A 14,130-nucleotide genomic window follows, 5' to 3' on the forward strand; every position below is an offset into this window, starting at 1 on the left:
GCCTCGCAGTTTCAGTTCCACACCTGAAGTGGCAGAGGGGTGTCTCTTGCCAGAGGTGCCTGGCTTGTCTCTCATGCTGACTCTGGGAGGCAAAGAGTGTGCTGGGGAGGCTCTTTTCTTTGGGGTCGGTTTAGACAAAGGCGAGCCTGACCATTTCTTTTGTTTAATGGGAGTCTCATTCTGAGTACTCCCCTCCTTATTCGCTTGAGGCTCTAGTGCCTTGTCAAAGAGAAGCATCCTAAGTCTGAGCTCTCTGTTCTTTCTGGCCGTTAACTTAGAACAGTGGACATACGTCTGCGGGATGCGTGCCTCACCCAAGCATCGAATACATGACCCATGTCCATCCAAGACTAGCATGGGGTCACAACATTTGTCGCACTTTTTAAAGGCAGGAGACCCCTTCATTTCTTTGTCTTACCTCAGTGTATGCCAAAGAGAGCCGGTCAACAGTCCAGTTTTGAATGCGGTACCTCTGATGCAGTCAGTATTTTGCCTATAAACTTAAACTGTCCTTTTTTTATTATTACAACAGTGCAAAGAAAGGTAACGGTAATTTTCAACTAACTACGAACTAAAATTTCAATCTACAGGAACTGTGAAGGGAGGAGGGATTTTGATTCCATCTGTGACTAAGGACGGTAAGAAGAAAACTGAGGGGAGTTGGACCTTGTGCGCAAACTCCAATGGCATGAACAGCTCGTGCCTGCAACAGCACATGCGCAGCCCAACCAGAAACTGATGAAAAAATCTCTGATCTGAGACACTGGGACGAGTCCAACACCAATAGTGGAGCACCCATGGGGACATCATTCGAAGAACGTAAGATGTTTGTGAATTCTGATAAGAATACAGAAAATGAGTTACAGTAATTGTAATTTAAACTGGACAGAAGCTCTACTACATAACTGTATTTACACATATACAGGAGTGTGTACTATGCTCATCACAGGCACACATCCTCCCAACCCCCCCAAATCCTCAACGTTTTGTAACAAATGTTTTCCATTTTTTCCAGATTATTTTTTTTTGGGGGGGGGGCGGGGGGGGAGAACAAAAGGCAGCATTAGTATGTTTAAAAAAATCTTTCTGGCAAGTACTACTGAAACATAAGTTCTCACCTAAATATTCAGAAATCAAACACTGTTATTAAATCTCTTTGTGTGTATTACTAGAGAAGGGAATTTTTGCCATTTACTTTAATGGGCCATGGTTTCATCCTGAAAACAGAACTCTTTCTGTGTCTATCTTATACAAGGTAAATTTGGGGAAACAACAGCACATGGGGCACATTCTTTTATCTAACTCTAACCTATATACTAAAAGTGGCTAATATTTATATATAACTTACCTGACAACTTTGGTGCCATTACGGAATGCTTGGATGTCTATGACATAACTGCCATCAGCATGGGCTATCAAGTTGATCTCTGAAAATTTTGCCTATGGAAAAGAGGCTCAAATTAGTCAACTTGCTTTTATTTTACCCACATTTTAACTAACTTCCTTCAGAAGTATAACTAGTATTGAAAATAAATACTTTTCACCTAAAAAAGGCAGGCACATACTATCACCAGCTGGACACGACCCCCTTCCCTCCTCTTCACTGGTGTCTAGCTGACCAGATATACTCCTCTGCTTCTCCCTTCTTCCCTGACAGTGGCTTTCTTAGTTATAATATGTGAAGCTTTTTATCGTGCCTTTGGAATGTTATCTTTAGTACAATGTAATTTCTTGTATTCAAGGCCATGAGGCCTCACTTTGCTTAGAAACCATATTACTTATGAATATGTATGTAACCTGTGTAATGTATGTGAGGTGTAAATGAGAAATACCCAACCAAAAAGACGGTTTAGGATGTGACCTTTTAAGGCAGAGAAAGACCCTGCAAGCAGATAAATTAACTGAGAAGTGGCCAGAAAAATCTCTCTCTCTCTCTCTCTCTCTCGGACAAAATTTAACATCACAGCAGAAACCTGAGACCGGCACAAAGGAAGTAAAGCCTCCTGCAGATCCGAAGGGATCTCCCAAGGAACAGCGTGATCAAGTCTCCGGGAAGCTGATGCCTGGCCAGCATTTTAGCCACCAGCAAAATCAAAAGTAATCTACACAGCATTTGCAGCTTGCCTCCAAACTGCCAGCATGAATGTGATGTATGTTTGTGAGTATCACTTTACTCTTAAAAATCTGTGCCAATAAACAATCCCAAAAGCAATACTGCTTCAGCCCACCCTTTGTCCAGATTTGTTCCTCAGAAGGCCTGAGGAAGTGCAACACATTCACATCACTACAAATTTGTAATAATTTTAACATACTAAAAGAAAAAAAGGGCTATAGAATAAATGTAACCATGACAAGGACCTATTTGGAGCTCAATTACAGGCTAAGCATATTTCCTTTTTAATCTTTGTGTAAAATGATTGATATTTATTTTTGCTCTGTGTGGTATTTCAGTGGGAAATTAATGAAGCTACTCCAAGTTGTAGCCTAAGTTTTCCAGAAAACATATTACCAGACTCTGATTTGTAGGTAAATGCCATATGTAGACAAAGTACCTACTTATAGCATGGCTACGTCTACACTGCAGGCTTTTTGTGCAAGAATGGCTATTCTTGCGCAAAAACTTGCAGAGAAGCTACACTGCATGTGTATTCTTGTGCAAGTAAATTTACACTAAAGCGTCAGAACAGAGGGCTTCTTGAGCAAGAGTTATTCCTCTCCCCACGAGGAATAATCCCTCTTGCACAAGAGTGCAAGAAGGCAGTGTAGATGGGCAACAGGGGTTTCTTGCGCAAGACAGCATCCACACTGCCATGGACGCTCTTGCGCAAAAGCACATCTCTTGCATTTTTGCGCATCTTTTGCACAAAAGCTCATGGCAGTGTGGATGCGCTCTTGTGCACGACCTTTTGCGCAAGAACTCTTGCGCAAAACAGTTCTTGTGCAAGAAGCCTGCAGTGTAGACATAGTCCTTGTGTCTGAATGTCTCTACATATATTCTTTTAAAGAGGTTCCACATCAGGTATCCTAAGCAAAGCACCATACACTTAAGATTCCTATCCATAAAAGTACGTCCCAACTCTGCAACAGACTTCGTAACAAGAAGATCCTAGAGCCCACGTGGCATTCCAAATGACTTCTGCATGTCTCCACATGGGACCTGCTTGCATGACAAGAACTACAAGATTGGCTGTATCCCTAAACACTCCTTCTGATCCTTCCATTACTTTCTATGCTTCTGAGTTAAAAATGTGGGTCAGAGTCTCAGCTGGCATAAAGCAATGTGATTCCATTCAATTCAGTAGAGCTATATTGGATTTACATTACTTGAGGTCCTGCTCATCGTGTTTTGCTATCTTAGAGGCTTATTCAAAAATTCCAGAGACAAAACAATCCCTTTTAAGCAAAAAGATGTGCAAAATATTCATGGCTACATTCCATTTTACAGTCACTGAATGCAAGCAAAAAATGTGTTTATGGCTTTTTTCAGAAATCCAGTTCAAGTGAAAAATATATAAATCCTCTAAGGCACTCCAAATATAAATGGATTTACACCATATTTAGAAGTAAGTGCTAACACTGCAATTGGAGTACATGTACATTTTAAAATTAATTTAAGGTAATAGAGTGAACCAGAAAAAGCCAACCTTCAGTTCCATTTGTCATGTAGGAAATCAGCTTTTGATCATTTCATATTTGGATCACCATGCAAAACTGAGGATATTCTAAGAGCTGTTGTCACACCTCAATACCCCCCTCCCCCCCAAGAGGTCCCCCTGGGGAGACAGGTCAACACTGAATATTGCTAACGTTGTTGCAAGCATCGCAGAGCATTTTGGGGAAGGGTCAAAGGTGTGAGTGTGGAATGAATAAAGGATTCCTTTGCAGGTCACGAGAGGCCAAAGGGGGGGGGAGACGAAGAGAGCAGAGAACGGGTTAACTCCACACTCTGGCTAGGCCAGAAGATAAGACGCTACTCCAGACAGCTGAAGGCCACAGCACACATCTGACTCTCGGCTGCCAGCCAAGAAAGAGGGGGGCCTGGAATCCACCAACCAGTCATAAGAAAAACATTCAACTGAACCGATCTGCAAAGCCAGCCCATAACAAGCAAGACAAGCAAAGGCCAGCACAGAGGAAAGCAAAGAGAACAACAGAATCTAGCCGGTGTGTTTTGGGAAAAGTCAAGGAGACCACAGAAAGCCGGTTTGGACTGGCACAAAGAGCACCAGAAACAGAGGTCGCAGAATGGAACACCCCCAAAGAACCTCAGGACTTAAAACCCTCTTGAGAGCTGGAGAAATTCGGAGAGATCACAGTGGACCCTGGATGACCTGTGCGCACAGGACCAAACTCCCATCCACCCTTCCCCCTCTTCTTCTGTCATTACACCCAGGCCTGGCCAGCCTCGGATAGTGAGTGTGTGAGTATGAAAATGGGTTAGGACTCTGGGCACTAACACTTTCTTTCTTCCTCTGAGTGACGTGGGAAGCACCCATCACTCTCAGATGTTATTTTATTATTTTATCAATAAAGCTTTAAAATTTAGATACTTGGTGTGTTCCGTCATCTTCTCCCTTAACGATCCTGTGGCCTCAGCCCAATCACCTGCCGCCTTAGGCAGACTGATAACAAAAATCTGTCTCTCTGTATTAAAATGAAAATGAATACTTGAAACTTTTATTGCAATCTCCTTAGGCTTCATCCTAGAGCCATAGCAAGTGCTGGGATGATCAGGGTCTGCTGTGAAGGACCAGAATCATGGCAGTGGTCTATAATGTGCCATGCCACCACCACAAGGACATTATAACAAAAAGTTAATGAGGTCTCCCCCCCAAAGGTATTTCTCCACTCAAGTTTGATCTTGCCACATTCATAAGTAGCAACATTTTCATGATACTTTTGGCACTGCTTAAGAAATTCCATAAAAGAAGAGCTAGTAAATTTACATACCATTTAACCCACTTAAGCTCTCTGAATTTTCAAGGGACTATATAGAATATGATAAACAAATAAATGTAACATTTAGAATAAATAATTTGGTTACCTGTTCAACTTTGATGTCATATTCCCCATGGACCTTTTTCCCGCGAAAACACTTGACCCTGGAAAAAGAAAAAAATTACTAAGTTCTGTATAGTAATACTGTCATACACATTAGAGTATTTGAGAAAGGACTTGTAGCAATAATGGGTAGCCAGATTTAGTTCATATGATTTTCAATGTATTATAAATATATATACACATACTAGATTATTGCACATCAGTCTATTTTGCATATCCATATCTTCATACCAGCCATCTCTTTTCTTTCCTTCCAACTATGCTACTCAGAAAAATCAGTGGTGACCCTAGACATGGCACTCAATGAATATCTGGGTGACCAATTTACCACACTATTGTGTCAACCTACCTTACCTCAAATATATTTATATTCCACTAGACAGAACAGGACCAGCACATTTTGACAATGTGTTCCTCTGAATTTGTTGTTTGACTATTCAGCTTAGTTTTTTTCTAGCAGCTACTTTTCAAGAAGGATTTTACTTCAAATTGGCATCCTATACTGTCATTCTATTAACGAGTATTAATGTTATTTCTTAAATACTCTATATAGTTATTTCAAAAACTTTATGCCTTTGATTCCAATTAGAATTTCATATTCATAGGTCTTACAATAAGAAAACCAAAGGCATATATCAATGCTATAATACTGTCTCTCCTTCTTCCTACATCAGTGTCTTGTTCTGACACCAGTGTTGCTCATGTGAGGAGTGGGAGTAGTGGCCTAGAGCCTTACAGGTTGGTTTCTAGTGGAGGAAAAACCACAAAGGCAGAGTCTGGGTGTATTCCAAATGTAGTTTACTTTATTTACATGCATACATCAGTCCTGAAATGAGATAGTCAATTACTTCTTATACACATCTCAGTCCAACACCAATCCTCTGGCTCTCTACCTCAAGAATTGATTCCAAACCAGGGGCGAGCAATAATTTTTGATGGGGGGCATTCCAAGAATTTGGAAAACAGTAAAAGGTTGCACTCTTCCATATTATTGGAGGAAGATTGGGGTCTGGGATGGAGGCTGGGTGCAGAAGGGAGCTTGCCGTAAGGGACTGTGCTGTGGGAGAGCGTGTGGGATCTAGGAGGGAGTTTAGGTAAAGGAGGTAGTTATGACCTGGGTTAGGGGACTAGGGTACAGGACTAGAATACAGGGATTTGGGTTGTAACCTGGGGTAGGAGATTGGGGTGCAGGATCTGGGAGGGGATATGGGGGCAAGAAGAGAACAGAGGGTTTGGGTTATGTGAGGTAAGGGTGCAGGAGGGGAGAGCAGAGGTTTTGGGTTGTAATCTGGGGCAGGTGATTTGGGTGCAGGATCTGGGAGGGGCTATGGGGGCAGGAGGAGAGCAGAGGGTTTGGGATATGTGGGGTAAGGGCTCAAGGGTTGGGGTTCCAGAGGTAGGCTTTGGCTGGGAGACTTACCTGCTTGACTTCTAGCCAAAAGCCTTCTCAAGCAGGGGCCATGTGGTTTCTGAGCTGCTGTAAGCCTGAGGGGAGAAGAGGAGGGTACTTCCCAAGCTACCTGTTGACAACAGGAAACTCCCATTGGCTGGAAATTGGCCAATGGGATTGTGCAGGGGGCGGGAGCAGAGTACAAACCCTTTCTTCCCTCCCACGGGCTCACAGCTGTTTGAACAGAACCCTGAACCCACTTTTCTCAGCAGTGTGCATGGGGCAGGCAAGGACTCTGCCTCAGGTTCTCCATTCCATCTAAAGGCCAGATCTGATGATTTGGTAGCCCAGATTCAGCCCACAGAGGGTATTTTGCCCAGGCCTGCTCTAAACAGAAATCAAACTCTTCTGCTCAAGCGGTTCCCTTTCTCCTCAAGCTACCCCATGGACAAAACCACTGAATAGCCCACCACAATACCACAGAATGTTATTCCACCAAACATTTTCAGACTGAGAAAAAATAATTATTACATTGATTTTGTATAGCAAGCAGCTAATCAATTAATCTTGGCCCGATTATTTTCCCATTGACATAACTGAAATTTCCACCACTGATTTCAATAATAGCAGAACCAGAGCCCTAGTAATTAACTGATAATATAGTCTCTGGCTAACATATTTCACAATTATTTATTAACAAAGAAGATGATCGCGAACACAGTAATGAACAGACAGACAATCTGAATTTTCACTGTATTATGGCATGCAGAAAAAAATTACACTGCAATTAATTTAGAAAGTATAATTGGCTAGGAGATAACAAGGAACACCAGATTTCCCTTGGAAATCTATTAGAGATAATTGTTTATTTGTTTTCTGATAATAAAGACAAATACTGCAATAAGTTTACATTTCATTGCACTGTATACAGTAGGTACATCTTCAGTAGAGATGGAATTTCTGCCATTGATTTACATAGAAATTAAATATACAGTACCATAATTTTTAACTAAAAATTGCTAGTAACCACAAATATTCCTTTCCAATTCCATTCTGAAACACCATATGGTTACTGTGTAACTGATAGGTGAATTAGCCAAATAAAAGGCACACATCACTACATACATCTTTTACATATTAAATAACTGTCAACTTAATTATTTTAATTAACTTAAATAATCTAGTTTCCATATTCTACCATTCTTTAAATACTGTGTCCTAAAATTATTTTTAAATTTTCCTTTAACATACTGTATAATGGGCTATTATTTATAAAAGTCTTCTCATCAATGATAAAATGATAAGAGGGATAAAGGATCTTTCGGAAAAGGCTTTATTTTCCGAAAGATCAGTGTCTAGACTGGCGCTTTTTTCCGGCAAATCTCCAAGCCAGGAAAAAAGCAGCAGCTATTTTTATGCTAATGAAGCAGGGGAGATGTAAATCCCCGCTTCATTTGCAATTGCGATATGTCTAATTTGCATCCCTTTTACGAAAAAGGAATGCAGTCTAGACACAGCTCTGTTGATATCATTTGGAGCAGGAAAGTGTTCTAAGTTTTATTTTTACTACAGTAACTGATGAGGCAAATATGATATATGATACAATGTAAAATTATTGTAATTTAAATAGAACTACATCGGCTCCAGGAATTATAGCAAGGCTACTTTTTGGCTTGCTGAAAAATAAGTTTATAATATGATTCAGCTTTATGAATAAGCTTCAAAGTCTATTTAAAGATATCTACATTCTCACATTGCTTCCTCTAAATAATGCCCAGAACTGATTAATTCCATGGCTGAGGAAATGGAACTAAAAGTTTGTAAAATCCTTTTAAAAGTTCATCCTTCCAAGAAACAGCAAGGAGTTATTTAATTCTTCAGATGACTGAGATCTATTTCATATATTGGCACATGCACTACATCTCAATTATGGTCAAATACTCAATTATTAACCTTTTCTTTTTAAACATCCTTTGGATGAGACAACTATTAAACAACTGATCTCTGGCATGATTCACATTTCAACAAATGACTTCAGCTTTGAAAATAAATAGTAATAGTAAGTGCTAAGTGATGCCATCTGGAGCCTGACAATGTTAAACACGATGGAGCTGGAAATACTTACATTAACTTAATTCCATAGTAGCATTACGAATGTGCCATACATATGCTCTCTCAGCATTTTAATATACACTGCAAGAGTTTGGTCTGAATTTCACTAAAACATACATTATGCTCATGGATTCCTACTATTAGATGACTAAACACTGGGCAATTTTTAATGTGTTTATTGGCTGTGCACAAGGAACTAAGTTAAATTTAATTATACCCCTCAATTATGAGAAACTGCAGTACCATGCTCCCTTAATTATTCCCAGCATGCTAACATAAGAAATGTGCAGTTATGCCACGTAAGACATTTATTATATTTATGTTCTTGTAGTAAAAAAGGGGGTGGAAAGAATGAGCTCATACCTTGATGGTGGTGGTTTATTTACAAAGTTTTGCTAAAGTACAGTGGGAAATTCCCATAGGATCTTATCACTTTTATAGGCAGGGCCAGTTGTCATGGTTTCTTGGTCTATCACAGTGGTTCTCAAACTTTTTAGCCCGTGGACCACCTGGCTCAATGCAAACCTTTCCGCAGACTACCAGTTCTAATGGAAACTCACTGTTATTTACATTATTATGCCCAAGTCATTTTGCTAGTGCTTCGCACTCCCTCCCATGTGCCCTATGAGCGGAAACTCGGAGCTGGTACTGCAGCCTTATGACTGTGCAGCAACCACAAGCCTGCAGCAGCACTGTGGACTCCCTGCTGCAGGGGCAGCATGGGTATGTCTAGACTGCATCCCTCTGTTGGCAGAGGGATGCAGATTAGGCAGGTTGACATTGCAAATGAGGCAGGGATTTAAATATCCCATGCCTAATTTGCATTAAAATGGCCACTGTGTTTTGCTGACTCAGCACTTTGTCAACAAAATGCAGCAGTCTAGAGGGGGATCTGTCCAGAAAGAAATCCTTTTTTGACAGATTCTGTAAACCTCCTTGCAGGAGGCATAAGAGATCTGTAAAAAAAGGCTTTCTTTCTTGACAGATACCCCTCTAGACTGCTGCTTTTTGCTGACAAAGTCGGCAAAACACGGTGACCATTTTTATGGAAATTAGGCACGGGATATTTAAATCCCTGCCTCATTTGCAATGTTGACCTGCCAAATCTGCATCCTTCTGCCGACAGAGGGATGCAATCTAGACATACCCCATGTGGGAGGATTAGCTTGAGCCACAGACCACAGGGAGGTGGCCATGGACTGTAATTTGAGAACCACTGGTCTATTTGGGTGCTTTTTGATATGAGAAAGGTACTATAGAAATTTATATTCTTGTTTTGATAGTTTGGGTGTTCAATGTAGTGCCCAGTGCTAAAAATATTGCATTATTGTGTGCAGTGTTGTTGTAGTTGTGTTGGTACTGGGATATATGAGAGACGGGCGGTGAGGTAATACCTTTTATGGGACCAACTTTTGTTGGTGAGAGAGAGAAGCTTTTGAGCTTGCATAGCTCATGAACAGAAGTTGTTCCAATGAAAGATGGTGCCGTATCCATCTTCTCTCTTTTGGATATTCTGCATATTTTAAAATGTTCACTGCTTTATTAATTGCTCTTGCAAAACGGGATGGCTAATAATGAGTACACGTTCAGCTGCATCCCTGACAACTAAATTGCAGAGTTGTGTGATTTTAAATAAGCATGAGATTTTACCCAGAGTATGAAATGTGTAAATATTTTTGTTCATTTTCAAAAGATCTTGTATATAAGTGCCAATGCTGACTACTTCAATAGAAGATATAAATATTAATACCTGTCCATTTCATGTACATTATGTTCTAGCAAGCAACTATGAACTTCAAAGAGAGAGAAAAAATATCCATCCTTCTGCTTCCCTACATACTTGGACATCACACTATCAACACTGAGCTGCTCTTTTTTACTTTATTCTGCTGCAGAATGTTTTGTTAACCTTTCTCACTCTGAGAATGCTCTTTTAAAAATGCTATATCTAGAAAGCCTAGCCTTGGAGTCACCTTACCTTCCACTGTAATGTTTCAATAGCTGCCCAACACCCGCAGCATTGCCCAGAGGCGAGGGGGATGAGGAGGAAAACTAGTCTCTGAGGGAGTCAGAGGTCAGCAGCCCTGAGCCTCATCCAAGCCTGCTGCAACACAGGCAGTCTTTTCACCCTGAACCTCTCATTTTTCTCCCAACCCCAGAGCCTAAGGGGGTCCATAAAATCCACTAACTCTAGAATCCCAGAAAAGTAAATGTGGCCGATGGGAAGCCCTGAACCTCAGTATTCCCTGTCTCTTCCAATGAGCCTGTCAGCCTGAAGTGTCAAAGGAGTGAGATGTCTCAGTTGGGGGCCACTTCAGTGGAGGTTGAATTTTTTTGGAGGAGTTTTTTTTGTTTCTCACTTGTGTGGTCTCCAACTGATTTTTCTATAGGTCAGTGGTCCTCGACCCAAAAAAGGTTCCCCACACCTGCCATAAATAAAGAAAACATCGAAACCCTTTTTGTTGGACATAAATTAATATTTTACTTTATTTAAAATGAAATTTGATGAGTTAACATGGGGAAGTTAAAATGCTTAATCTGTTTAATAATTTAAATTAAACCATCCCTCCCAGCTGCAGCACTAGCAAAATGACTTGGGCATAATAATGTAAATAACAGTGAGTTTCCATTAGAACTGGTAGTCTGCGGAAAGGTTTGCATTGAGCCAGGTGGTCCACGGGCTAAAAAGTTTGAGAACCACTGTGATAGACCAAGAAACCATGACAACTGGCCCTGCCTATAAACCCAAACTAAGGCATTAAATAAAACAGAAGAATAGCATGGTTCCCTTTTGAAGGTGGGGGAGAGAGGAAAATATTAAGATAAAAGTATTTTCCTGGATCAATTTTCCAAGGCACTATATTCCAGTGTGCAGTAACTGAATTTTAACACTCACATGCTTATATCAGTTAACTAGAAGATTGACTTGGTGTTGCTCGGGTCCTTCACTCAATTTTTCTTTTTTGGAAAATAAAATGGAAATTTACATGCTTCATTTAAACCATTGCTCTGGGGTGAGACTGGGGTGAGTATGCAGACTGCACCGGTGAGATAGGACTATCCCAACCCTCTCTCACCACAGTAGCTTGGCAACAAACAGGAAGAACTGGAGGCCCTGTCCCAGTCCAAGAAATATGATTTAATTGGGATAACAGAGACTTAGTGGGATGACTCGCATGACTGGAGCGCTGCCATGGAAGGGTACAGACTGTTCAGGAAGAACAGGCAGGGGAGAAAAGGAGAAGGAGTTGCACTATATGTAAGAGAGCACTAAGATTGCTCTGATCTCCAGTATAAAGAAGGAGAAAAACCTGTTGAGAGTCAATGGGTTAAGTTTAAAGGAGCTAACAATAGCAGTGATGTTGTGGTTGGTGTCTGCTACAGGCCACCGAATCAGGTGGATGAGGTAGATGAGGCTTTCTTCGGACAACTGAGAGAAGCTTCTGGATCGCAGGCCCTGGTTCTCATGGGGGACTTTAATCACCCTAACATCTATTAGGAAACCAATACGGCAGTACACAGGCAATCCAGGAAGTTTTTGGAGAATGTTGGGGATAACTTCTTGACACAAGTGCTCAAGGATCCGACCAGGGGCCATACGCAGCTTGACCTTCTGCTCACAAACAGGGAGGAACTAATAGGGGAAGTTGAGGTGGGTGACAACCTGGGAAGCAGTGATCATGAGATGGTAGATTTCAGGATCCTGACCAAAGGAAGAAAAGAGAGTAGTAAAATACACACCTTGGACTTCAAAAAAGCAGATTTTTGACTCCCTCAGAGATCTGATGGACAGAATCCCCTGGGATGCTAACATGAAGGGGAAAGGAGTCCAGGACAGCTGGCAGTATTTTAAAGAAGCCTTATTGAAGACACAGAAAGAAACCATCCCGACGCGTAGCAAGAGGGGCAAACATGGTAGGAGACCAGATTGGCTTACAGGGGAAATTGTTGGTGAACTTAAGCACAAAAAGGAAGCTTACAAAAAGTGGAAACTTGGACAAATGACCAGGGAGGGGTTTAAATGTATAGCTCGAGAATGCCGGGGGGTTTTCAGGAAGGCGAAAGCGCAATTGGAATTGCGACTGGCAAAGGATGTGAAAGATAACAAGAAAGGTTTCTACAGGCATGTTAACAAGAAGAAGGTGCTCAGAGAGGGTGTGCGGCCCCTAATGGATGAAGGAGGTAACCTAGTGACAGATGATGTGGGGAAAGCTAAAGCACTCAATGCTTTCTTTGCCTCTGTATTCACGGACGAGGTCAGCTCCCAGACTAACGTGCTAAGTGACACAAGTTGGGACAGCCCTTGGTGGGTAAAGAACAGGTAAGGAACTATTTAGAAAAGCTAAATGTACACAAATCCATGGGTCCGGACTTAATGCATCCGAGGGTACTGAGGGAGTTGGGCAAATGTCATTGAGGAGCCTTTGGCTATTATCTTTGAAAAGTCGTGGAGATTGGGAGAAATCCCGGCTGATTGGAAAAAGGCAAATGTAGTGCCCATCTTCAAAAAAGGGAAGGAGGACGATCCAGGGAACTATAGGCCGGTCAGTCTTACCTCGGTTCCTGGAAAAATCATGGAAGGGATCCTTAAGGAATTCATTTTGAGGCACTTGGAAGAGAGGAAAGTGATTAGGAATAGTCAGCATAGATTCACAAAGGGCAAGTCGTGTCTGACCAATCTGATTAGCTTCTATGATGAGGTAACTGGCTCTGTGGATGTGGGGAAGTCAGTGGATGTGATATGCCTTGACTTTAGCAAGGCTTTTGATACGGTCTCCTACAATATTCTTGCCATCAAGTTAAGGGAATGTGGATTGGATAAATGGACAGTAAGATGGCTAGAAGGCTGGGCCCAGCGGGTAATGATCAACGGCTCAATGTCAGGATGGCGGTTGGTTTTTAGCAGAATGCCCCAAGATTCTGTTCTAGGACCAGTTTTGTTCAATATCTTTATTAATGACCTGGATGAGGGGATGGATTGCACCCTCAGCAAGCTGGCAGATGACAACAAGCTAGGGGGAGAGGTAGATACGCTTGAGGGCAGAGCCGGGGTCCAGAGTGACTTAGACAAATTGGAGGATTGGGCCACAAGAAATCTGATGAGGGTCAACAAGGACAAGTGCACAGTCCTGCACTTGGGATGAAAGAATCCCAAGCATTGTTACAAGCTGGGGACCAACCAGTTAGGTAGTAGTTCTGCAGAAAAGGACCTGGGGGTTAAAGTGGGTGAGAAGCTGGATATGAGTTAACAGTCTGCCCTTGTAGACAAGAAGGCTAATGGCAAATTAGGTTGCATTAAGAGGAGCATTGCCAGCAGATCCAGAGATGTCATTATTCCCCTTTATTCGGCTTTGGTGAGGCCACATCTGGAGTATTCTGTCCAGTTCGGGCCCCCCACTACAAAAAGGATGTGGACGCAATGGAGAGGGTCCAGGGGAGGGCAACCAAAACGATTAGGGGGCTGGAGCATATGACTTATGAGGAGAGGCTGAGGGAGTTGGGTCTGTTTAGTCTGCAGAAGCAAAGAGCGAGGGGGGATTTGATAGCAGCCTTCAACTTCCTGAAGG

At 41.8% G+C, this 14,130-nt stretch overlaps 1 protein-coding gene across 1 annotated transcript in view; it reads right to left on the minus strand.

The window, feature by feature from the left end:
* Positions 1-14,130, minus strand: part of SYN2 (synapsin II) — a 260,118-nt gene that overhangs the window by 156,564 nt on the left and 89,424 nt on the right. The window contains exons 2-3 of the mRNA XM_075939636.2: positions 5,045-5,102; positions 1,349-1,440 (exon numbers count right to left, since the gene is read on the minus strand). Of these exons, the coding sequence (XP_075795751.1) occupies positions 1,349-1,440; positions 5,045-5,102 (150 nt within the window). The remainder of the gene's footprint in view (positions 1-1,348; positions 1,441-5,044; positions 5,103-14,130) is intronic.

Source organism: Pelodiscus sinensis, chromosome 11 (assembly GCF_052426305.1).
Source record: "Pelodiscus sinensis isolate ZL-2025 chromosome 11, ASM5242630v1, whole genome shotgun sequence".
In the NCBI taxonomy this organism is placed as follows: domain Eukaryota; kingdom Metazoa; phylum Chordata; order Testudines; family Trionychidae; genus Pelodiscus; species Pelodiscus sinensis.